Consider the following 27,533-nt stretch of genomic DNA (forward strand, 5'->3'; position numbering starts at 1 on the left):
AAACAGATACAACACACTTTAGAAACAAGCTTGGGATTTCCTTATACTTCTTGAGTAAGACTGAGCCTCAGAAGTAACCAAAACTTCTGCTTTTTGTGTAACCTAGGTTACCCATACCCTAAATCCCACCATTTTTTCCACTCTGCACTTGGCTCAATCTTAACAAAATATGGCTAATGGCAAACAATGTATAGAAATAACAGATGCATAAATAAGTCACTCAGTACAACCCATACACAAATATTTAAACCAAGTAGTAGAAAATATTTAAACTGGTTCTCTAAGAGTGGTCTGTGAACCAAAGATCAAAACTGGTTTTTCATAACATTTCACTGTGCTGATATTTGCATGATGATGCAAAATCAATGGTAGAAGAACACTGCATTGGGTCTTAGCATAAGGTTTAGGCAAGTGGTACCAAACAAACCATGCCCAGTGCATTCCTCATCACTACTCAGTTGCAATCGTTTTTTAAAAGGAACAAGTCCTTGATGAAGAAGTAATATATATTATTAATTTTATCTCAGCCCTTGAATATACTTCAATATGTGGTGTGACAAACAGGAAGTACACACAAAGCAAATTCTGCTGCACAGCTTGGAATGATGCTTGTCTTGTTTGAGTTGAGAGCTTAACTTTTAGCATGGAACACTCATTTTTACTTGAAAGATAGACTGACAGATTATAGTTATTCCAATTTGAATATCTGGTAGAAATTTTCTCAAAAATGAGCAAGACTAACAGAACTAATAAAATTTGGGTTTTCCAACAATAATTATAATTCTGGAAAATCTGTATCCTCCACCAGAAGCTTAATAGCATACTAATACTTAAAGATACTTTTGATATAATCAGTGGTGATATTAAAGAATATATATTTTGATATAATATCACTATTTGGAAACTCTGAATAACTCAGTAAGGCAGTATTTTTCAAAATACCAATATACCATATTACAAAATCAAGCATGGCTAAAAGATTCTCTCAAAGTACAGGAGAGACCAACGGATCAGAGTATGAAAAATTCAGATATGCTTTCAGGTTCCACATTACAAATAACCTTGAAAAAACTACAACTTATTGAGTTTTGGCGTACTGTCAAAGAATATCCACAATTATCTGAAAAGACTATAAAAATTCTCTACCTTTTTCCAGCTACCTACTTATATAATGCTAGATTTTCTTCACATACTTAAACCAAAATTACAGATGGCAACAAATTAAATGCCAAAGAAAATGTGAGAATCTAGCTACCATCTATCAACTTAGACATGAAAAAGATGTGTAAAAATGTAAACCATGCCACTAAAAAATTTCTCACTAAAGATTCTTGGAGGATTCTGAAAAAGCTACTTTTGATTAAAACGTTTTACATTAACATGTAATGAGTTCATTACTACTTTAAGAAATTTGTCAGTTTGGGTTCCCAAAAGAGTAAATGCCAATAGCTATAACCCACAGTAACAATTCTTTGTGGTCCACAAACTAAACCAAAAAGTGTGAGAATCAATGACTTAAAACTAACAAAGGAGGAGACATCTATCAACAACAACAAAACCTGTTAGATCATAAATAGCTGTACTTCAGCTACAAATCCTAAGCATCTTTCAAAGTACAACTCAACAAAGAATACACTCAGCAGTTTATGCTATTTTAATTTATAATATGGTAAATATCCAAAGGTATAAAATCAACATTAACAAAAGTCTTTGGAGTCCTTAATGATTTGTAAGAGTATAACATCTGAGACCAAAATGTTTAAGAATTGCTCAATTGTCACTTAATGTTTATTTCCCTGAGGTCTCTAACGTATCTTCCCACAGAAATACAAAGTAGGCTATCTAATACTTCCATAAAATATTTGTAAGCTACCTCAGAGGAAAACTCAAAGAGACAAAACTTTAATGGGCTTCACCAGTGGTCTACTGGTTAAGAATCCGTCTGTCAATGCAGGGGACATGGGTTTGATCCCTGGTCCAGGAAGATCCCACATGCCATGGAGCAACTAAGCCCATGGGCCACAACTACTGAGCCAGTGCTCTAGAGCCCTCAAACCACTACTACTGAGCCCACGGACCTCAACTACTGAGCCCACAAGCCTAGAGTCCGTGCTCTGCGTAAGAGAAGCCATTGCAATGAGAAGACTACACATCGCAATAAAGAGTAGCCCCTGCACACAACTAGAGAAAGCCCATGTGCAGCAACAAAGACCCAGCAAAGTCAAAATACATAAATACATAAGAAAAAAAAAAAGACAACACATTTAGTTAGCAGAAGTTCAATCACTAGCTTCATGCAAAACAGTATCCATTAATTCCCTAAAATGAATTTATTAAGAGCTCCCTATTTTCTAGGTCCTATGTGTTCTAGGATATTTCTTGCCTACCTTTCTTTCATCAAAGGTGAATGTATTTTTGTATATGTATGGCTGTGTCCCTTCGCTGTTCACCTGTAACTATCACAATCTTGTTAATCGGCTATACCCCAATACAAAATTTTTAAAAAAAATTTTTTTAAGGTGAATGTATTCTTTGCCTTTATGCTCTCAATCAGCCAAAACTAAAATTTAATGTATATATACTAACTGAAATTTATAGGGATCAGCACTAAATCTAGAAGACCACTGTGACAGACACATCTATTTGTGTTGCCTGATACCCCGACCCCTTTCTTTTGGTATTAGCCCCATTTTTCTGTGGCAAACTAGTTCTTCCCTCCATCCAATGCTCTTGATACATGCATAATTTACAATGACTCACCTCTACCCTGGTTGGAGAATGGACACACAATCCAATTTATGCCAGATCCTCTCCCCTGCTACCCGACAGGAATCTGATCTTGAGCAGAATGATAGATGGAAGGAAGTAGTTTGAAATCTCACAGCAACAGTCACATGCTGAAGAGATTCTTCCATGACCCTTTTATACTAAATTCTCTAGAGCTCTCATGTTCTTCTCTCTGCTTTTCCTTTCAAATCTGGTACCTATCCAGCATTCTTCTAATAAATTATCTTTTTTCTTTCCATTAGCCAAGATCTGTTTCTATGATTTGCAATTAAGGAATCCTGACTACCCTCAAATCTCCAATAACTCCATCTAAAAAATGGCTGTTGGAGGGAAGGAGGATCCTCTACAAAGCTAGACAGATGATCCAAAAAAAGAAACTATTAGCAGCATGTATTTCAAGCAATATTTAACCTTGCTGGTAAACAAATAATATGCCTAACGAATTTACCTCTCTAAATGAGCACTATCCAAAAGAAATTTTTACAGTGATAGAACTGCTCTATATCTGCACTGTCCACTATGCTAGCCACTCATCACATATGGCTACTGAGCACTTGAAATGTGACTAGCACAACTGTGGAAATTTTTTAAATTTTATTTAATTAAGTTTAAATTTAAATAGCCACATGTAGCTAGTGGTTACATTATAGGGAAGCATAACTCAAAGAAAATAAAGAACACGAGTTTAAATCTATTGTTTTCAGGTGCTCAAGAAAATATTGCTAACGATAATGAAAACTGAGACAAGTATTTTAAGCAGTCTGGAAATACTTACCAAAAGTCACAGAAAAATTCTCTCTTTGAGCCTAATGAATTTTCCAAATTTATTTGGAAAAAGTCAAAAGAAGGATAAAAGGACCTAAGAACAAAAGCTGTAGAGTAAGCTGGAATAACTCAAAGATCAGAAAAAAGAATTAAAGTAAATACATAATTAAGACATAGCTAAATACTTTAACATATAGCTTATAAGTATTTTCATATATATCTAACATAGAATTAAGAATATCATGTAAACAGAAAAGTACAAACAAAAAATTATACCAGGGGCAAAAAGGTGAACTGGAGGAGAAAATGGCAACCTACTCCAGTATTCTTGCCTGAGAAATTCCAAATTCCAAGGACAGAGGAGCTTGGCAGGCTACATACAGTCCATAGGGTCTTAAGAGTTGGACACAACTTAGCAACTAAACCACCACCAAAAAGGTGAATAAACATGTTAATATACCAAAATTATCTTCCTGTCTGAAGAAACTATAACTAATATAAAAATATAGAGTCCCAAAGAGACATTTAATAGTAGTATTTAGAAGTATGGGCTTTCCTGGTGGCTCAATGGTAAAGAATCTGCCTGTAATAAAGGAGACATGGGCTCTATCCCTGGGTTGGGAAGATCCCCTAGAGAAGGAAATGGCAACCTGCTCCAGTATTCTTGCCTGGGAAATATCATGGACACAGAAGCCTGACGGGCTACAGTCTATGGGATCACAAGAGTCAAATATGACCTAGCAACTAAACAAAAGTTTACAAGTATACACTTTAAACTACTTTATAATTTTTCTAGATGACACTGAATAGTTCTTTCATTAAATTACTAGTTATTTTTTAAATATTTTGCTGTCTCTTAAATTACTATTTAAATGAATTAATTAGTAATTAAATATTTAAATTAATAATTAAATATTTGTTTAATCAAATTATTATTTTCTCTACTTTTTAAATCACTATTTTATTGAACACAAATCTAATGAAAAACATCTAGTGACCTAAACAAGTAACCGTCCACCTAATTAGAAAACCATGGAGCTTTACAGACAACTAGGACAGAATTTACCAAACCTAGAGCTATGAATGGGGCATTCTTGAATTCTCTAATGCTTCCTAAACACTGTGTCCAATGGTCCTACCCATGTGCTACGATAGTGCCTCCAGCCTACCATCTTTAATAGCACTTTATACATGAAAGGATTAGAAAGCACCATCTTAAAGAATCACAGAGTCCTCTCCTCAAAGCCTAGTTCAATCTAGTGCCTAGGAGCTGGAAATATAGTCAACTCAACCACCATATGTTTCTCTAGCAATTCTACTTTCAAAGGTTCTGAAATTTTACCTAACCCAACTAATACACTAATAATACAAAAACAAATAACCTTTAAGAGGAAATATACATAAGAGATTATTTTTTTAGAAGGTATTAATAGCTGAAAACTCCTTAACCAGTTTATTTCTTTAAAATGTTCTTATTGTTCTTTTTCATATACAAACTAATCTTTCATATATTATTATAATCTGTGTAATGTAGTGCTTGAGTGAATTTACAACCAGAATGAAGTGCTCAAAAACTAGTCCTTTCAAATGAAATACTACCTTGTTGATGCTGTAACACTATTTGGTTCCAGGATGTTTCCAGTCATCCTTAATTGTACCACCTCTGGCATGTCATCTGATTTTCCTGCACCCTCTTCTGGAAGTTCTTCTATACGTTCCAGCTTTTCATCTTCTTCTTCTTCCTCAGAAAGTTCATTAACCTATATAAATAAGAGGAAACCGAGAATTAAAATTTAATGAAACTGTTAACTGATATCTAAAACATACTATTCTAAGAAAAATTTAAACACAACTCATTTTCAGCTTCATTTCCTTAAGACTAATTTCCCTTACAAAGTATCTGCCAACTTCTCCACATTAGAGTAAAATTTCAAACCAAACATAATATTTTTAAAGCAGAAGGTAATGATTATATTAGTGTATCACTAGGAATATGAATAAGACTGCAAACTATGAAAAAGCATGCACACTATAACATTTAAAAAGCTTCATTTCCTAACCAATCAGATTTGTAAATCTAAGAGCTACAACGAAGACTTCAATTGACCCCTCCAATTTCCAAGTGCACTGAACAAGTGATTTTAACACAGAGTAAGTGTGGGGAAAAAAAGGGCACAGAAATTTTGCCTTAAGGTCTTAACTATGTTTTAGAAAATGATGGCTAACTTCTAAATGGTTCAGACTCAGCTCTTCATGCAGAAATTGGACCTTACAAGGAAGAACTCACTATTTTTACCATGAAGCACAACTCAAGGTTATAATTCTCTTTCTGTCAGGGGCTAGAAAACATTTTCTATTATCAAACTGGCTACATAAGTAAATAATCATTCTAATTAAAAAGACACAAATATCTAAGAAGGAAAACCAACAAAATATTTTCAAATGAAAAACATATTTTTCTAAGCTATCCCATAGAAGAAACTAGCCATAAAGTCATACCATTTTTTATAAATTAATACTACTCATTAAAAACATTAAAGAGTAAACTTAAATAGTTCTGTCCATTCTAGCCAAATGGGCTGACAATAGCTAGAATAATTACTGCTACATGTAACACTGGTGTTTTTCCTGACAGGCAAATACAACAATTGCTACAAGACTCTCAGAAATGAAAACTTGAATCAGAAGGTAATTATACTTTGATACTCTACCAACTCCTAATTAACAAGTACTGAAAATCATTGGCCTAAGTGGTTATTGGAGGAGGGCATGGCAACCCACTCCAGTATTCTTGCCTGGAGAATCCCTTGGACAAAGGAGCCTGGTCGGCTACAGTCCATGGGATCGCAAAGAGTTGGACACGACTGAGCGACTAACACACACACAGAAATGATTAACTGAGAAGTTAGATTTATACATAAAGGTGAAAATTTCAAATGACAGGTCAGTTTTTAAACTGGATGAAATGGAAAGTTACTCTCTTTATCTATGTATTTAATAAATTACTTAAAATCAAGAATGTATTTAACTAATATCTACTTGATAATCCAAGGAAAAAAACTGGCAAGAAAATACTGTTCTTAGGTTTGAGTACAAGATTAGAAGACTGCAAAAAAAAAAAAAAAGTAAGGTGACTATTTAAACTGAGAATAGGTAACTATTCAGTACACACATTTTTGGTTCAGAAGGACTGCAATTTTAATGTTACATCACCGATTTTAAAATCAGTTTGTCTACGGTCAATAGCTCTTTCCATTAAAACTTTACACCCAATTATAATGAATATATATTTGATTCAATAAGCTTTATGTAAATTAATAGATATTTCCTAATATTTTCACCAGTAACCATCAACTAAGATAGGACACAAACACAATCTATTGCCTATGGGTCTTTCTTCTCACTCCCCCACCCCCACCCCAGGCCTTCTAGTGTAATTTCTTGCAGTAAAAATTCATTAAATTGGTTTGGGTAAGAGTAAAAATTAGATAAAAATGCTCCATCACCCCACAGCTTAGCTTCAAAAGTTCTTCTTGATCCTCTTATCAACTTGACCTTCTGCTTATCAATACTCTATTCTGTTCATAAGTTATTCTGAACCTACCCTATATAGGCACCTGACTCAACTTCACTTATGGAAAACCCTCAGCCATACTTACATCTCTTCCTTCTTTGACTGCTGTAATTCCCTTCTCTAGGACCTCGTGAAATGCCTGCTCTCCAGACTCCAGCTTGTGGAGAACGCTGCTACCTGCCTTCTCAAACGTATAAAGAAACATAATTATCACCTACATCTTCAAACCACTCTACTGGATTTGCAATCATTTAAGGATCCCATACACAGAATCTGTTCTCTGACTCTGGGTCATTACTCAAACACTCCCTATTCAACATCTCCAATCAAAGGAGACTTCTCATACTATTAAAAAAAAAAATCTACTACCTTGAAAAGGACCTAATGGCCAAATACTTGCATTAATGGGATGAAACTCTGAAAGTAGAGAGTGCTAAATAAGTTTTGCTTTCCTCAAATGTCAAAATCAGGGGGAAAACCAATGCACTGCCACGACAGGCCGGGTCTGCCCACCTCTTTATGTATGTGGATAACAAATTAGCAGCATTTAAGTTATAACAACTTTAAAATGCAACCAAACGGTGCTGAGTTTGAGGAGATTTTACTTTCACTCAGTATCTGATCAATTCAGCTTCACAAGTCAAATATGAAAGATATGAAATCTACCTTAAAAAAGAAATTTCAGAAATCTGTACTATTGAAATCCAGTTATAATTCAAACTAAGAAAAGTAGACAATAGATTCTGGTGATTAGCAACATGAGCCAAGGTAAGTGATATACCTTGCTGTCTCTCAGGACTAACTACACTACCCTGTTTTTTGAGCATATTCTGTTCAATATGCTAATATCCTCTTTTCTATTCACAGTCAAATCTGCAGAATTCAACATTATTCACAGGTGTTAATTGACCACAACTATTTAATGTAAAGCACAATATATTTTGAGTCAGTTTTTATAGTGCTTAAAAAAATACAGAAATATAAATGCAATATATGTGAGCTATGAATATATTTCAGTTTACGTAAGAAAGCTGCAAGATAATAGAAATATCAGAGAATTATACCACAATGTAAAACATAATCAAGATATACCCTGCAGACTTTAGAAGAATTGGCATCATCAGTTTCTTATAAGTCAAATCATCTCAGAAAAGTAGAAAATGAGTAACACAAATGTGTGTATGTTGTTTCATTTTCAGCAGCCATTAACTTTATTTTAAAAAATTAACTACTGAACTAAAATGAAAAGAAAGGTGGCACACAGAATCCCCCAAAGATGAGAGTTCATATGGATATCAAAAAGCATTAAACATTTAAGGCACATATATTCACTTGTCCTCTTCTTGTCATTTTCTTTTCAGCAAAAATAATTTTGAACAGCTGTGTCAGTTCTTTATTTTAATCAAGTTTCTTAAGTCACATACTGTATAGTTGGAAACCTTCAAAAAAATATGCCAGAAGTTCTATGGAGCAGTTTCAGGCTACAAATTCTACGGACTTGATTTATCTCACAAATACATATACAACATATATATGTGTGTGTGTGTATACATATGTATTCATCCTCAGTTTATACATGGTAAATTATAATTTGACATCTATTACTGTTTTCTTAATAGTTTCTGATACTGGAAAAGAGAGAGGAGAGGAAGAAAGGAAAGGAAGAAGAAAAAGAGGGAAGGAAAGTCAGACAATGGTAAAAATGGTTACATGAAGAAAATATAAAAAATTTAAGGAACCAACCTACAGCTAACTAATCAATGACAAATGAGACAAGACTAAACAATGGAGAAAAGGCAAATTCTCCAATAAGTGGTGTTGAGAAAACCAGACAGCAATGTGTAAAAGAATGAAATTAGAACATTCTCTAACACCACATACAAAAATAAACTCAAAATGGATTAAAGACCTAAATATAAGTCTGGATACTATAAAACTCTTAGAGGAAAGCAGAGGCAGAACACTCTCTAACACATATTGTAACAATAGCTTTTTGGCTTCATTTCTGAGAGTAAAAACAAAAATAAATGAGACCTAATTAAACTTACTATAAACAAAACAAAAAGTCAACCTACAGAATGGGGGGGGGGGGGGGGAATAACCAATGCAACTCACAAGGGATTAATTTCCAAAATATACAAACAGCTCATACAAGTACAATAAAAATTTAAAAAAAAAAAAAAAAAAAGGGCAGAAGATCTAAACAGACATTTCTCCAAAGAGGACATGTGATGGCCAAAAGGCACATGAAAAACTGTTCAACATCACTAATTATCAGAGAAATGCAAATCAAAACCACAATGAGGTATTAACCTCACTCCAGTCAGAATGGTCAGTATCAAAAAGTCTACAAAAAATAAATGCTCGAGAGGGTATAGAGAAAAAGCAACCCTCCTACACTCTTGGTGGGGATGTAAATTGGTGCAGCCACTATGGAAAACAGTATGGAGGTTCCTTACAAAACTAACAATAGAGTCGCATATGATCCAGCAGTCCCACTCTTGGGCATGTATCTGAAAAAGACAAAAACTCTAATTTGAAAAAATACACGCACCCCAGTGTTCCCAGCAGCACCATTTACAACAGCCAAAATATGGAAGCAATCTAAATGTTCACTGACAGATGAATGGATAAAGAAGATGTGACTGATACATATATACACATGTAACTGATACATACACACACACACACACACACACACACACACACACACACACACACACACAATGGAATATTACTCAGCCATAAAAAAGAATGAAATAATACCATTTGCAGCAATATGGATGGACTTAAAGATTATCATACTAAGTGAAGTAAGCCAGAAAGAGAAGACAAATATCATGTGATGTCACTTATATGTGGAATCTTAAAAAAAATAAATATTTATAGAATAGATCCATAGACATAGAAAACAAACTTATGGTTACCAAAGGTGGTGGTGGCGGGGGGGGGGGATACATAAGGAGTTTGGGACAGTTGTGTACCACTACTATATAGCACAGGAAACTATACTCAATACTTCGTAATGATTTATAAGAGAAAAGAACCTGCAAAAGGAGAAAAGAACCTGAAAAAAGACAGCTACATAACTGAATGTGTAACATGGATAACTGAATCACTATGTTGTACATTCGGAACTAACACAATGCTGTAAATTAACTAAACTTCATTTAAAAACACAAAACAAACCTAAGTAAAGTATAATTCCCAATTATTAAAAAGACTTATCTATAAAAGTTCACAATGGTATAGAAACCCTTTTAAATAAAAGCTGGGCTACCTAGGAAATAAAACTCCTAACTCACATAATCAAAGCCAACACCTATAAGAATGAATGAAAATATGTATGATAAACATTCAAGAGATGCTGCTTTATAGTTTAAGAACAAATGAAAGGAAATAGTCCATTGTCCATCAATAAACAGCATAACCATATAATTTATCATCTAAACTTGGATACATTTGAAAGTGAAAAGGGAAGCTATTAAAATAACAATAATTTTTATTATTTGACTATATTATATTATAATTTTTTACTATTTCTTCCTAATAATTACATTAGAAAGCAGATATAAACTACGATGCCTCTGAGAAAACTGGGATGTGCTATCACCATTTCAAGTGGATACAGATACTATGAATCAGATAAATTATATGCTACATTCATACAATAGAGAACTTACACAGATATTAAAAAAAAAAGACTACGTTCTTTACATTCCAATAAAAGATCTCCAAGATACACTGTCAAATGATTAAAAAAGAACAATGTGTAGAATACTATGTAAAGTATGCTACTTTCCATAAAAATTAAAATATTAAATTAAAAATATTAAAAATTCTAAGAAGAAATATTTACTTACATTTGCATAAAGAAATTCTGGAAAAACACATTCAAAAACCAATGAGAGGGAGAGGATGGGCACAGGTAAGAATAGGACATTTTACTATATATTTTACCTTATTTATTTTTAACCAGGTGATTATTTTTAAAAAGGTAGCAGCCCCACCCCACACTCAAAATATAAATAACATTATAAGTTTTAATATAAAAGTTTGCTTGACAAATCATTTCACTTAAGTACACAAGAAAAACTTCTAGACAGACCTAAAGCATGAATTCTCAACCTGAGAAGTCTGGATTAATGTGGCTTTACAGTCAAAAACAATAACTCAGAATCAATATTCTCACTTCATAAAGAAGAAATGAATGAGGACCCTTTTGTAGTCTCAACCATTAAGGCATAACAGTAACAACAAAATATACTGTTGAGAAATGGGTTTTAATATTCAAGAGCCACAAAATTTAAAAGATCTGCAACCTAAACTATTACTCTCCTGATACTTCCCTAATGGGAATTAATATGATAACGGTTACACTGCTGCACTGACTTGCTACTTCAATCAAAAAAACATTTTTAAAAGTTTGTGTCAATTTTATATACCACCTTTCCCTCTACCTTCTAATTCTCAACCTTTGCCTACTTTCCTCTATGCTAGCAATTTCTTTGCAAAAACAAAAACACACTACTCTTACAAAATAAACAATGCTTAATTTAACAAAAGAAAAACACAAGAAAACCCACAAAAGCTCTAGCGTATCTCTGGTTTCGATTCCTTTTCCATATTATCCAAATTGACGACAAGAAATTGTTCAGAAAAAAAATCACATTCATATACTACATGGAAATACCACCTATGATAATGTATAATATAATAACCAAGAAAATTACGTTCTAAACTTTTAGTACTTAAAAAGTCCACGTAAGTTTGGGCCAAGCCTTTAAGAGCATATTCTTTACCAAATGAAAAAAACCTCCCTCCAAGTAGAATATTTAAAATAGTCTCACCTGTTCAGTAATTGAACTCAAATCATTAGATGAAAAATCTTCCTCTTCATTCTCAAAAAACTCATAGTAATTTTCCAGAAGTCCAGCCATTATCCTGCTTACTATTTCTTGTTCTTTCAGATCTTCCACATCTGTGTAAATACTAAAAGAAAAGTCCAAACTGAATTGAGAGTCCTTAAATCCATCACAGACAAAGTCTGAAGAAACTGAGTCACTTTATAGACCTGAGTGATTTATGCCACCATTCTGTGCCTCAGTTTGAACATCTGTAAAGCCAACCTAATTTGTACCTTGTTCACAGAAATGCTGGGAGGATTAATCAGATCTACTATAAAAAATGATGGTTCATCAAGCAACCTATGACCCTTGGGAGACAGTATAATGATTCTATTTCATAAATATAATGTTATTTAATAAAACAAAAATTTGTGAAAAACTTACTGGAAGACATCTGGACCAAAGACAGCAGCCAAAGAGTTTGCTGACCAAATTTCTTCATGATGTGATGCTACATTGGCTAAAAATCTACACAGGAACTTTAACAAACTGTAATTAACAGGTGGAAGCTGTTGCAAGAGGAACCTCAACTTTCTTCCAAATTCATCTTCATTATTATAATCTATAAAACATAATGACAGGGTTTTTTCTTAATGAAGTAAAAGCAAAGCTCAGATATTTTGCCAGATTCACATTACTCCACCTACATCACCAGTTTACTATAACAATTCAAAACCTCTTCACTTCCTCTACTAGAGGCCAAATGCCTTAGGGCTCTGCATTTCTCTTATTAAGTGGAAGAACTGGAGAAGGAATGCAACCCCTCAACTGTTGGAGAATGTTTTCTTCATCTATTATTCACTGGCACCAATCCTAGAGCTTATTTTAATTCTCAACATACTATCTCTTTTGCATGACTGTACGTGCGTTTCCAAATTAGTGCCAACTCTAAGAAGTCAAAACGTACTCGTCAATACCAATCAACACCAACCACTAGTAAGCAAAAATGAGAAGCAATTTAACCAGCTAACAGTATCTGAAAGAAAAAACAAGGAAGAAACAGAGTAAAAAACAGACTTTCTTCTTTTAACATTCTGAAAAGGACAATTAAATTCAGCAATATCAACAGAACTATCAATAAATTAGGATACATTCCAGGACTTCCCTGGCAATCCAGTGGTTAAGACTCTAGGCTTCCAATGCAGGGGGTTTAATCTCTGGTCAGGGAACTAAGATCCTACATGCTGCATGATGCAGCCAAAAAAAAAAAAAAAAAACCCAAATTCCTCTTCTCGGTTTACCAAGTGAATTTTCAGCTACCAGAAGACAGGTCCTGTGTTTAGGTCAATAAGTTTTCATTAACAGAAATTAGGTCTGAATCAACCCACTGACTGGTGAGGGTCCCAAAGAGGAGAAGTAATTTCTCAGAGGTACCTCAAAAGGAAGTAATTAATTGCTCTAATAGGGAAAATTAACCCAATTATCTTTCATTCTGTATTTTTCTTGAGGTCCTTAAAATTAATTTAAAAATAATTATTGGGGGGAAAAATTATTGGTAAAAGGTTATGACCATGATATTGGTCATCTCTACAAAATAACACAACTCTAAGAAGTTAACAGAAACGGCTATGGTCATATGAGTTTTACTTAAAATTTAAAATGCAACCAGTAACAATTCTTCTACATTACATAACATTATCAACTGCCCAGGTACTCTGTCTTTATAATTGGTTAGAACAGTCCCTGAATGTTTTTTTGAATTTCTGTTTTCTTCTAAACTTCTGCTGCTACTGCTGCCAAGTCGTTTCAGTCGTGTCCAACTCTGTGTGACCCCACAGACAGCAGCCCACCAGGCTCCCCCGTCCGAGATTTTCCAGGCAAGAACACTGGAGTGGGTTGCCATTTCCTTCCCCAATGCATGAAAGGAAAAGTGAAAGTGAAGTTGCTCAGTCATATCCGACTCTTAGCAACCCCATGGACTGCAGTCTACCAGGCTCCTCCGTCCATGGGATTTTCCAAGCCAGAGTACCAGAGTGGGGTGCCATTTTAAGCCTGCTGCTGCTGCTAAGTCGCTTCAGTCGTGTCCGACTCTGTGCGACCCCACAGACGGCAGCCCACCAGGCTCCCCCGTCCCCAGGATTCTCCAGACAAGAACACTGGAGTGGGTTGCCATGTCCTTCTCCAATGCATGAAAGTGAAAAGTGAAAGTGAAGTCGCTCAGTCGTGTCCGACTCTTAGCGACCCCATGGACTGCGGCCCACCAGGGTCCTCCGTCCATGGGATTTTCCAGGCAAGAGTACTGGAGAGGGGTGCCATTGCCTTCTCCCATTTTAAGCCTACTACCTAGTTAAATCATAACCAGGAAAAATATATGTACATATCAAAGAAGATTCCCCTGACTAGGAAATCTTTTAACCATTGTTAACAGTTTTTTTTTTAATGTAACAACAAATTCACAGAATTGTGAACTGTGTTTTCTACCAAAATATGATGTATAAACAACTGGACAAACTATCATGAGCTAAACCAATGGCTGATAACATTGACAATGAAGGGAATGATTGTCATAACCTGGGGGAAAGGGGTACCAGTGGATCTAGTAGACAGAGTCCAGGGATTCTACTGAATATCTTAAAATTCAAGGATAGCCCCTATACTAAAGAATTACCTAGCCCAAAATATTAGGAGTACCAAGGTTGTGAAATATTAAAATATTAACATAAGAGTTACCTACGATAAATGGAGAGAATTCTGTCCAGAGACCCAGACACCTTCCCAAATGAATGATTAAAGTATGAACGAATAGATTTTATTACAACAGAATTACAAGTATCACCTCAAGTACCGCCACACCTATCTGCATACCTATTAAAGAAATGGGTGTCTTATATGGGTGTGTGTGCATGCATGTGTGTGTGTGTATGGGTGTGTGTGCTAATGGTTATGTACATGGGCAATGGAGGAGAATGGTGGTTTTCTGAAAACAGGCCAAAAGCATTTATGCACATCTTAAATTCCTTCACAAGTGAATACTGACACAGAATAATTAGTAAGATATATATTGTAACTCCATAAGTAACACAGTACATGATACTGTCGTACTTTTAAATGAGTAACAGTGAAAATGACACTCTCACTGACAGAACAGCTTCTGACTGGTAGCATCAGTGAGAGGCAGTAACTTTATTATCACTAAATCTTATTCCACTTATTCATTTATAAATTTTCAGTCAAAACTGAAAGATTATCAGATTCTTAGAACTTTAAAAGACCTGTCTACAATTCTATAACACAGGGAAAATGGAATCCTATCATTATAAAAACAAAATGAATGGCTCTAAAGACATAAAAAAAGCTCAAAAAACTCTAACACATCAGTTTCATTATATATATTTAATGGGTGCAAAAATGCTTATTAGGTGACTCAATATAAACATCTGAAAAAATACCTACTTCCAAGAAAAGAAATTTGAAATAGATTCAGAAATTCAAAACAAAAATAATATTTCTTGGGACAAAAAAAGAAAATTACACTTTGAAAAAAGGTGACGATATTGATACTTTATTCTGAAACCCGTTCTTTGATCCAGGTGGCACAATAAAGAAACAAAACTGAATCAGGCTAACCATTCCTGAATAAATCAAGTATAAAATGAGCTCAATCATCTAGCTGTATAGAGAAAAACATACATAACAGGATCATAAATTATCACTGTATTGACTTTTAACACATAAATAAGAGGCATCTATTAACTTAGGCTTGCTTTTAAATTTTAAAAAAAATAATAAATTTAAGAAAAAAATAAAATGGAAAAATACTCTCAAAAGGAAATCCTCCTCTTCTAACCATACACAAGGATATATACAAACAAAATATCCAGCTCTCACAGCAAGTAGGGATTAAGGAAGCAGTTATAATTTCTTACTATCACTGAATTTCTCTAGAAGTTCCATTTCGAAAATTTAAAGAGATTCCACAATACAAAGAAAAGCCAGAAAAAATATACAGAGTGAAGTAAGCCAGAAAGAAAACACCAATGCAGTATACTAATGCATATATATGGAATTTAAAAAGATGGTAACGATAACCCTATATGTGAGACAGCAAAAGAGACACAGATGTATAGAACAGTCTTTTGGACTCTGTGGGAGAAAGCGAGGGTGGGATGATCTGAGAGAATAGCATTGAAACATGTACATTATCATATGTGAAATAAATTGCCAGTCCAGGTTTGATGCATGAGACAGGGTGCTCAGGACTGATGCACTGGGATGACCCAGAGGGATGGGATAAGAAGGCAGGAGGGAGGGGGGTTCAGGATGGGGAACACATGTAAACCCATGGTTGATTCATATCAATGTATGGCAAAAACCACTACAATACTATAAAGTAATTAGCCGCCAACTAAAATAAATAAATTTTTTAAAAAATCCAAAGAAATGGATAATACAGTTGATCTCTGAACAACACAGGGGTTGGGGTACCAACCCTCCACACCATTGAAAAGTCGTGTGTATCATTATAGCAGGTCCACCAAGTCCACAGTTCTTCATGTATCGATTCAACCAATTGTAGATCATGTAGTACCGTAGTACAAATTTTTTGAAAAAAAAAAAAAAAAGGTAAGTTCAAACCCATGTTGTTCAAGAGTCAACTGTATTACATGTCAACTTCATAAATTTTCCTATGTAATGAAACATGTCACACTATTATATACACATGAATACCATTTGGCTCAAGAAACAGAAGCATCTCATTGCTTCTTGGTTCTTTTACCTTTCTGCATACCTCACTTTTATTTTTCTTATCCATCCCAGGTAAGCCCTACTTTTAGTCACCACCAAAAAATTAACCCAACAGAGACAAATGAATTTCTTTACTTGGTTTGCAATCTGATGTCCAATTTGATATTTTATCATGGGGTAGCAAAGAATCGGACACAACAGAGACTTTCACTTTCCTTCAGGCATCCAAGAACAAGTTTTAGGTATAGTCCAAATTTAGAATCAAAGCTATCTTCTGGCTTTTGCTAGAATATTCAATCAAACCAAGGATAAACATAGTAACATCACCACTAACCAACATCATTGGCTATTATGGGACCTTCTGCCGCACATCTTTTTTTGTTGTTGTTCCTTCTTTTCTCTCTCTTTGTTCTTATCTCCTGCTTTTCCTCTTTCTCATCTTATATCTTAGGCTCACTAAGACCAATCATAAAAAGTAAACAGCACTACAGGAATCTAAGAGGTTGCCATTCCTTTAACTAGACAGTTCAGCCCCAAAGAGCATATGTATTCAAATGGGAACTTAAGACATTATTCTCAGAATTACCATAATTACTGCTTACATGTCAAGATTTCTAAAAGATAAAGATTTTGAAATTAAATGTTAAGGGATTGATTGGTAAGATTCAGATTATATTACCTTGAGACAGTTGCATCAAGTGAATATGCAAACTTCCAGGGATAACAGGTTCAGGAAGTTCTTGAAGGAAAAACCTAAGAAGACTAATAGCTGAGGGAACATCTGCTTCCTTAACCAAATCCACCTCTTCTCCACTGTCGTATCTCTGCCGAAGCCACTCCACTGTCTCAGCATTTCCATTGACTTGAAAAAGTCCTTGTTGCTCCAGACCTCCTACATTAATTAGTTCAAGGCAAAAATTAAGTAAGTTTCAACTACTATATATATTCATTCTCCAATGAACTTAAAATATTCATACTTTCAGAAAGCCATTCTTGTCTCCCTGATTGGGCTGAACACCTTCAAATCACACATCTAAAAACACACACTGTCTCTGTCTTGAGGGATATTGTACTTTATCCCACCCTCTTATATTCGTTAAAAAATATTCTTATCATCCCTCCCACTAAAATATGCTCTAAATCAGGCATATCTGAATATATAACTTTAAGTGAAAGATACACTAAAAAAAAATAATTTCCATCAGTTTTCCTCACAATATTGTAGACATGGAGTACTGAGGAAAAAAATAATCCAAGGTCAAAAAGGGATAAGTTGTGTCTATTAAAACAAAGGCTAGCCCTCAAAGGAAGGAAATATATACCATGTTCCTCAATATAGTCCACTACATGGCGGACTATGAACGGAACCTCATTGTCTGGATGTCCTCCCTGCTGCAGCTCATCAAGTGGAATTCCAAATATTTTGTTAGCAAGAACGGAGTTGCAGTTACTCAAGGAAGGGGAGGAGCTCTTCCTCATATCTTTTTTGCAGCCAGAAATCAAAGCTGTCTTTTCTGCCAAATGAAAGGGAAAAAAAAAAAAAGACTATAATGATTAACTGGTGGCAATATGACTACATACATGAAAGAAGAAGGCTGTACACATGAATGTGTTCTTATCTATTAAATATGTTCCAGTTACCAGGCCCATAGTGTGTTCTACAATTAAAGCTCAATACAATCATCTAAACATTTTCTCTACTATGTGAAGTCGGTTCTGAATGCCCCCTTTAGTGAACATTGCTCACTTGTGTCCGACTCATTGCGATTCCATGGACTATACAGTCCATGGAATTCTCCAGGCCAGAATACTGGGGTGGGTAGCCTTTCCCTTCTCCAGGTGATCCTCCCAACCTAGGGATCGAACCCAGGTCTCTCACATTGCAGGCAGATTTCTTTACCAGGTGAGTCACCAGGGTAGCCCAAGAATACTGGCGAGGGTAGCCTACCCCTTCTCCAGCAGATCTTCCCAATCTAGGAATCAAACTGGGATCTCATGCACTGCAGGCAGATTCTTTACCAGCTGAGCCACCAGGGAAGCCAATACTAATGCCATGCCATGACTGCCTATTTATCAAACAATGGCAAAACTGATCACTGAACTTCACAACGGATATTAATGTCTCAATGACAAATTAAGGGGCAAATTTTGCACCAATAAGACCTTACTGACCAAGCTTAATAAAACACAAGTAAAAGGTCAAACCTAATCATTTCTAGACTCTGGTATATGAAGCTCATCTAACCACTCAATTCATAAGCAACCTAACAAGAGAGAATCTTTTTTTTTAAATGATAGGCTAATAAGAACAAGATTAACTAGTTCTTATTTCTACATGACAGAGCAGCCATGTTTTTATAAACAAAGGAAATTCTTCAGCTCTAGGCATCCTGGTGGCTCAGACAGTAAAGCGTCTGCCTGCAATGCGGGAGACCTGGGTTCGATTCCTGGGTTGGGAAGATCCCCTGGAGAAGGAAATGGCAATCCACTCCAGCACTCTTGCCTGGAAAATCCCATGGACGGAAGAGCCTGATAGGCTACAGTCCATGGGTTCGCAAAGAGTCAGACACGACTGAGTGACTTTACTTCTTCTAGGCATCTACCTTTAATGAGAATGTTCTTTTATCAATCCTGCTGCTTCATAATTATTCAAAAGAAAAACTTCCACAGTCTGTCTAGTCCAGAAGAAATAAATTATTCATCTTAACTCTGTAGGACTTGTGATCAATAAAGAATCAGTGGACAAAAACAATGTTTCCAATTTCTGAATCATCAAAGAACAAATAATCTCAATAAATATTCATTTTCTAAAATAATCATTTATGGGAATTCCCTGGTGGTCCAGTGGTTACTACTCTGTGCTTTCATTGCTGAGGGCGTGGTTTCAATCCTTGGTCCGGAAACTAAGATCCCACAGCCCATGTAGCATGGCCAAAGGAATAAAAAATAAAAATGAAATAAAATTTTATTAATTTATATAGATAAAGGAAAGAAAAACTTTTTTCAAAAATTGATAATGAACAAAAAGACACCAACTGAGCTTTTTTCATCACCCCAGAGACACAATTCCTTTCACACTACAAGAGAAAGATAAGAGCAAAACAAAAAAAAGCTCAATATTCTAAAAGTATACACAAATAAATGTATATGTATATGTCCATATGTATAAAAGGTAAACCCACTGGAGAACAAATGAAACTTATATAAATAGTAAAAATTAACTTAGGGACAGCAAAATGCCATAAATGTAAACAGTTTCAGACAAGCAAAATCCATTCTTTAACACATCTGATGTCAGCTAATAACTACAAAACCTGAAGTTAACTAGTCAATAGCAGCAATAGGAAATTAATTCTAAAATCTCTGTGGATATATAAGCATGGGATAATTACTATTGTGAAAACTTACCTTTGAGTACTTAAACACCTAAGTTTAAAAAATGGTTTCTGCACCAGCTACCCTCACTGAGCAAGCATTCTTTTGTCATTTATGGCTGTTTGAGATTATGGCAGAAGATCAGCCTATAGTTCCTCATTGAAGAAACGCAGAACTCGATCAGTACTTCAGCAGTTAATCTAGAAGAAAAAAAAAAATTTCTTTTAATTTCCTATAACATCTTTAACTGTGAGAAGAGACTAGAATAAGCAGTGAATCTATTCAGGAAGGCGACTAAAATAAAAAGCATTCTTCTGCCTAAAAAAAATCTGTCTGAGAGGGATTTCCCTGGTGGTCCAGTGGCCAAGACGCCAAGCTCCCAATGCAGGGAGCCTGGATTCAGTCCCTGGTCAGGGAATTAGATCCCGCACACCGCAACTAAGACCTGATGCAGCCACATAGATAAATAATTTTTAAAAAAATCTGTCTGAGAACAAGAGGCAAAATCTTACACAAGGTTTCAAATTATGATGGCTAACCTGGGTATGAATCTTTCTGCTAAAGATAAACAAACGCATTGCACAGGATAATCTTTGACAGCACACATCTTCAGGGATTACACCATTCTCATAATACATTTTTCCTCAATGGACCCTTCATTTGTGCACACACCCACACACATCCCACCCAGTCCTATTCCATCCTTACTCATATACTCAGAACTAAACATGGAAGCACTTTTAGATCAGAGTGAAAGACATGAGTTTAAGCTTGGTACCACACTTACATACTTTACTTTGTATACAAGAAACATTCTGTTATCCAGAACACAGTAGTACGCACCTTCTAATTTGAAGAGGCAATAGTGCATGTTGGAAAAGAGGAGTTTTCCAACTAGAACTAGAAAGTGCATATGCAACGTGTATACACAGCACTAGAAAGGTGCATATTCAAATATTAGCTCTGTAGATGTGATCCTGAACAGCTTCCATGTCACTAAGCCTAGGTTTCCTTATATAAAAAATACCTACACATGTTACATTTTACTGAGAAAATCCATGCATGCATTAGAAAGAAAATCAATTTCTTTCTCTTCTTTACATACTGTTAAAAGGCCAGCAAAAGAGGCTGTGGAGAGACAGAAGGGCAGGGAAAACCTGTTGGCAATGTGTTTAATATTTGGTCTCATCATCTTCTGTAAATTCTAATAATCTATGTAAAATCTTCTAATAAGCTCAGTACACTGCAGGTCCCTGCTCAAGAGGGTTCAGGTAAGCAGAAGAGTATTATCATACAGTGTGGTTTTCAAAAATGTGTTAATAGTAACATATACCTCCAGGAGGAACATTAAAAACGGAGGGGAAGGAAAACCACATTCCCACAACAAATGTTTAGTAGACGATTACTTCTAAAACATCCTGAAATGCCTGCTAAAACATGTAGTCTCTTACATGAAAAACAACTTCAAAGTTATATAAGATCTTTTAGAGAGATTAACTTCAGGGACAACACATCTAATAACCAACCAACCCTCCTCTGTGATTTCAGAACTACAATGAGCAATGAAATCGAGTATATTTTGTATAACCACACTCGCTAAATCATGGAGCTAGATGCAACACATATATTTTACTAACTGCAACCCACTAAACAAAACATTTCACCTTAAGACAGCTCATTTACCCCTCTTTTAAAAACTGGTCACCCCTAGAGAAAATCTATTAGTAAATAGCCTGATTCATTCTGAGTAACTCTCAAAAAGGTTTCATGACCAGTCAACTATTTTATAACCTACATGATTTCAAACTTTTAAATCAGAAGAAAAGTAATAAAGACAAAAGGAGATAAAATCCCCTGTGACTAAGTCCCCTCATCTATTCTCCTTACTGATATCCTCAATACTCAAATCTAACCTAAATTCCCTGCACAAAATTCCTCAATTGTTTTCCAATGCCTAGAGCCGTAGGCTCCAAATTTTTCAATCAGGAAAAAGATTACAACTATACCTCTCATACATATGTATATCTAAGGTAAAATATTGAATACCCTAAGATATTATGAACATAAGAAACATAACACTCTAATAACATTTTTAAAGGTAATTCTCTGGCAGTTTAGTAGTCAGGGCTCTGCACTTCCACCCAAGAGGCACTAGCTTGATTCCTGATCAGGGAACTAAAATTCTGCTTGCAGCACAACTCAGCAAAAGGAAAAAAAAAATTAACATTAAAAATAAACAGAAATGTAAACTGTATTCCTCCACCTCCACACACATTTTAACAGATCATTCTGCCCATTCAAAGTGCCAGCACCTCACTTTTGAGACCAGCGACCTACAGCACTGCTTTCCTAACTTCATCTGGGGATGGGGAAGGGTTGTTCAATATACAGATATTCAGTATACAGCCACAACCCCAACCTAGCATCCATGAGAACCTGGCCAGGGCCTCTGTATGTTTAATCAGCTCTTCGAGGGACTGTAATACATACAAAGTTTTATGAACCTCTGACATACACCATAGACTGCAAACTCTATTGCAAGGCCTACAAGTACTTCACCTAAAATCTCCTTTCCTGACATTCCTCTACCTCACTCTGCTGCTGCTGCTGCTAAGTCACTTCAGTCGTGTCCGACTCTATGCGACCCCATAGACGGCAGCCCACAAGGCTCCCCGTCCCTGGGATTCTCCAGGCAAGAACACTGGAGTGGGTTGCCATTTCCTTCTCCAATGCATGAAAGTGAGAAGGGAAAGTGAAGTCGCTCAGTCGTCTCTGACTCTTAGCGACCCCATGGACTGCAGCCCACCAGGCTCCTCTGTCCATGGGATTTTCCAGGCAAGAGTACTGGAGTGGGGTGCCATTGCCTTCTCCACCACCTCACTCTACTCTCCAACAATATTTAAATACTTGAAATTCACAAACCACACCTCCCAAGCTGTGCGTGCATTCTGTTTTCTGTCTTGGAGCCCTAACTCAACACCATGACAAATTCCATCTTGTACATCAAACTTCCAATTCACCATCAAGTCTCAACTTTACTTCCTCTGTCAAACCCTCCATGACTTCCTGAGGCAAACAGTTCTCCTCTTTTACTCCTATTGTGTTTCTTACCTTTTTAGCAATGATTCCATAGAATCTAAAAATACGTCTGTCTCTTTTTTTCAAGAGAGGACCTTGTAGGTAGCGACCCTGTCATTTCATCTTTGTATAGCCTCATACAATCCCTAACACATAATTTAAAGTTTAAAATATATGTTGAATAAAGACATAAATAAGAAGCATAAATAAGAATAACACTGGCTACACAAAGAAGATAAATAAGAACTGAACATCTCCTTAAGTGATTAAAAACTAAATAAAACATCAAAAGTGGCTGCCGTATTTCCTTCCAGCAACAAAGATAATCAAAGCAAGAAAGAAAAGCACTTTATAATAACTTTAGAGTATAATATATAAAACTACGAAACAATCACTGTTGTATATCTGAAACTAATAATACTGTAAATCAGTTATAATTTTTTAAAAGAATGAAAAGAAACTCTGATTTATATCTGTAAGCACTTCGTAAGTTATTTCTCATACCTAAAAAATGCTATTTTTTTTTAATATAAAAGGCACTATTCCCCTTTTACAGGTACTGAGCCTCAAGGCACTGAGCTAAACTTCAAAATTTGTAAATGATGCTAGAATGTGCTGCTGGATCTAACTCCAAATCTAACAGAAGTAATTTAAGTCTTAAGAAACTAGAACATGAAAATGAGCAGTATTATACAGGCAAAAAGATTTACTCTCACATCTACTTGGAAATAAGCCACAAATCTGATTTTAAAAGCCAAGGAACCCATAAGGTACCTGAAGTTAGTCTCCAAGATAGATGAAGAAACTTCCTCAAAGGATGACCTTTTAAGATATTTATCAGGAGTCAGATCTTGAGTTTTATAAAGTTCACATAACAGTGCATGAAAAACAGGTTAGAGTGCTGGAGTGATGTTTAATCCTAAAGTATGAGAAAATGTGACACTTTAAATGACGTTTCCTCATGAAACGGTTTAAGTGTGTGCTGGAGCAAGCTGGCTCCCAAAATATTCCTTTACGTGCACTCCGAGGTCACTGGTTACTACTTTAGCATGATTTTCTACTAAGTCAAACTGAGTAAATGTTAAATTAGTTCTTCCGACTAAGTACCAACATGACTGAGCCTTTCAAAAAAAAAAATAGCTCTACAATTTAGAAGATGACACAAAATATCTGAGAAAGCATATATGCATTAAAGAGAACACATGCTAGTCAATCACATCATGCATATGATCTCAACTGTGACAAATGTTGACTCTTCAAGACTCCTCTGTTCTAGTAACTTTTCACGTTCCTCCACTGAAAACATGCTCACCTTGGGCCTACTAATGAGTATGATCTTAAGACTAGCATATCATTTCTTGCTGCTCTTTAATAACAAACTACAATACACTTCTTTTTTTTTTTTTAACCATTGGAAGTAATTCCACAACTTGTTCTAACCAAATGGATCCCTTGAGAGCAGAACATTTCTCTCTTTTTGCACAGACCTGTGTAAAAATTGCTGGGGGGGTATGGCGCAAGAGTGACATACAAACAAAAAAGCACTGATTATACTTATTTTTTGTATACGTCTTTTCCACTTAATTATGAACTTTGAGAGGAAAAAAAAATAGATTTCAACTTTGTTTCCCAGGTTGTGAATATTATACAACAGCAGAACTCTAATATCTGAAATGATGCTATCATTTCTGGTATACTTTCCAGTTCACTATCCAACTGAATCTTCACAACCATTCCCTGTGAAATAAGCATAGTAGATTATCATTTTCTTTCTCAAAAGAGTAACAAAAAAAAAATTTCAGAGTTTAAGAAACTGGTTTAAAGTCACTTGACTAGTGAGTAGGTCACTAAAATAGTCAGTAAAACTCTAGTCTGCTGCCTTTTAGTTAACACTCTTTTAGACAACAATGACTGCAGCCAACACTGAAAATACTGTCTGAAGTTTTACTGAAATGTATGAAATGATACTTCATAAAGGTAATTCATAAAGCAAATATTCTGTACTTGCTATTCAAAAATCATTATGCCAACACTTGTATATATATCTTTTGAAATTATTAGTTTCAAAAGTGGTTCTACAATGAACCACAATATAGTCTGCTTTTAACATAAAAATATTTTCTTATCTGATCCTTAATTTGACCTCCTTCACTTTTCCAAATTTTTAATCCACTGTGTGTGTGTGGTGCTCGTTGAGTTCAACTCTTTGTGATCCCATGGACTATAGCCCACCAGGCTCCTCTGTCCATGGAATTTTCCAGGCAAGAAAACTGGAGCGGGTTGCCATTTCCTCCTCCAGGGAATCTTCCGACTCAAGAGATCGAACCACATCTCCTGAGTCTCCTGCATTGGCAGGCGGATTGACTGGTATCCAAAAGACCTCCCCCTGGTCTTTCCCCCAAATATGAAGCACCTACTATGTCAATCAGCAAGTGATATGAGCTTTATTTTCACTTTTCCTTTTCAATTACAAGGAACAGCAGCCTGATACACAAAAACAAAAATACATATTTTAAGTAAACAATTCAAGTTTTTCTATTTTTCCATTTCAGAAAAGGGCAATAATAGAAACCAGACATACATTTCTCTGAAAAATGCTTAAAGCCACAGAGAATAGAATTATTACACATCATATACAAAAGAAAAAATATACTGAAGTTAGGTAAAAACCCAACCAAAAAGATTTAGGGTATTTACTTCTCTAGTAGAAATCTAATAAGTTTCATTAAATTATCTTGTCAACCCACTGCATATCCCTCAACCTAAGACTTTTATACTTGCTGGTTCATTTACCCCAAACACTGTCCCTTACTTCCTCTTTCTCATCTTCCACTCTTACTCAAGTCTCATTCTTGGAGGGGGTTCTCCAACCCATCTAACCTAATGATATCCTCTGTTAATTTTCTTAGGGCACGTTATTCCTCAGCTCTAAAACAATCATCGTAAGTTTTATTATATATCCCCTTCTGTGTCTGTTTAAAGTCTCTTTCCCCCAAGAGAATATATAAGTTCCTTAGAGTCCACTGGTGGGTTGCTTTTTTAAAAAAACAGCTTTATTAAGGTGTAATTTACATATCATAAAATTCACTCTTTTCAAGTGCATAATTCAATGTTTAATAAATGTACGGTTATACAACTATGATCAAGTAACTGCTCTGGTTTTGCTCCTTCATGTAGCTTACATTTAGAAAAAGAAAAATATCCAGTGAGTGAATAAATAAATCTGATAATGAATTATCCTTCATACCATTACAATTCGTACCTATCTAGTGTACTATGTGGAGAAGGCAATGGCACCCTACTCCAGTACTCTTGCCTGGAAAATCCCATGGACGGAGGAGCCTGGTGGGCTGCAGTCCATGGGGTCGCTAGGAGTCGGACATGACTGGGCGACTTCACTTTCACTTTTCACTTTCATGCATTGGAGAAGGACATGGCAACCCACTCCAGTGTTCTTGCCTGGAGAATCCCAGGGACGGGGGAGCCTGGTGGGCTGCCATCTCTGGGGTCGCACAGAGTAGGACACGACTGAAACGACTTACAGTACAGTTACAGTGTACTATGTGATTGGGAGTTGGTGCATTAAACCCACCTTTATTACATTCTATTTTAAAAATCCAAAATCCTTCATTATTCCCATTTCCAATCAAAGTCAGCTCTCCTATAAGGTCCCAAAGTGAACCACCCCACATAGGAGCCTACTGCATCACTTGGAGAACATTGTTTCAGGTCAAGTTCATGTGTACATACTACACTTTCTTTTTCTCCACCCAGTAATCCCCTCCTCTGCTCCTAGCTGTGTTAACAAAATATAAAGAAAGGAAAGTTTAAGAGCATTAACCCTACTCATTGGAGAGGACAGGATCTTCATTTAATGCATCACTTTTGTAATGCTGAGGTTATACAAGTAAGTTCTCCATCCTGATATATACCTAATTGAGATCTTTTTAATGCAGTGTGACTTAGTAAATAATTGGAAACCTTTTTCAGATGAATAATCTCTTCCCTGTTTATCCATCTGTAAACAGAAATTCTCCCCCCCCCGCCCTTTTTTTTTTGGCCGTGCCTTGTGGCATGTAGGATGTTAGTTTCCCAAGCAGGAATCGAACCAATGCCTCCTGCAGTGGAAGCACAGAGTCCTAATCACTGGACCACCAGGGAATTCCCCAATTTCTATTTTTTTTAATTTCAATACTTCATTTTTAAGAACCATTAAAGTTTTCAGATAAAAGATTTAAATCATCTACAAAATGACTTTTTGAAAGTAACTCAACAACAAAGAAACAAATTCAATTTAAAAAATTGAGCAAAGGGCTTAAACATATTTCTCCAAAGATACACAGATGAAAAAATGTTCAGCA

At 35.5% G+C, this 27,533-nt stretch overlaps 1 protein-coding gene across 8 annotated transcripts in view; it reads right to left on the minus strand.

Moving 5' to 3' along the window:
• Positions 1-27,533, minus strand: part of FAM13B (family with sequence similarity 13 member B) — a 95,395-nt gene that overhangs the window by 46,934 nt on the left and 20,928 nt on the right. For 6 of the 8 annotated variants that reach the window (XM_055554638.1, XM_055554649.1, XM_055554664.1 and 3 more), the window contains 7 exons: positions 20,128-20,294; positions 18,042-18,233; positions 17,399-17,611; positions 12,418-12,595; positions 11,977-12,118; positions 7,212-7,307; positions 5,152-5,312 (listed from right to left, as the gene is read on the minus strand). In XM_055554638.1, coding sequence (XP_055410613.1) covers positions 5,152-5,312; positions 7,212-7,307; positions 11,977-12,118; positions 12,418-12,595; positions 17,399-17,611; positions 18,042-18,198 — 947 coding nt within the window. In that variant the 5' untranslated portion in view covers positions 18,199-18,233; positions 20,128-20,294. The remainder of the gene's footprint in view (positions 1-5,151; positions 5,313-7,211; positions 7,308-11,976; positions 12,119-12,417; positions 12,596-17,398; positions 17,612-18,041; positions 18,234-20,127; positions 20,295-27,533) is intronic. The other 2 variants (XM_055554679.1, XM_055554669.1) reach the window with 1 other exon arrangement.

This window comes from Bubalus kerabau, chromosome 1 (assembly GCF_029407905.1).
Source record: "Bubalus kerabau isolate K-KA32 ecotype Philippines breed swamp buffalo chromosome 1, PCC_UOA_SB_1v2, whole genome shotgun sequence".
NCBI lineage: Eukaryota > Metazoa > Chordata > Mammalia > Artiodactyla > Bovidae > Bubalus > Bubalus kerabau.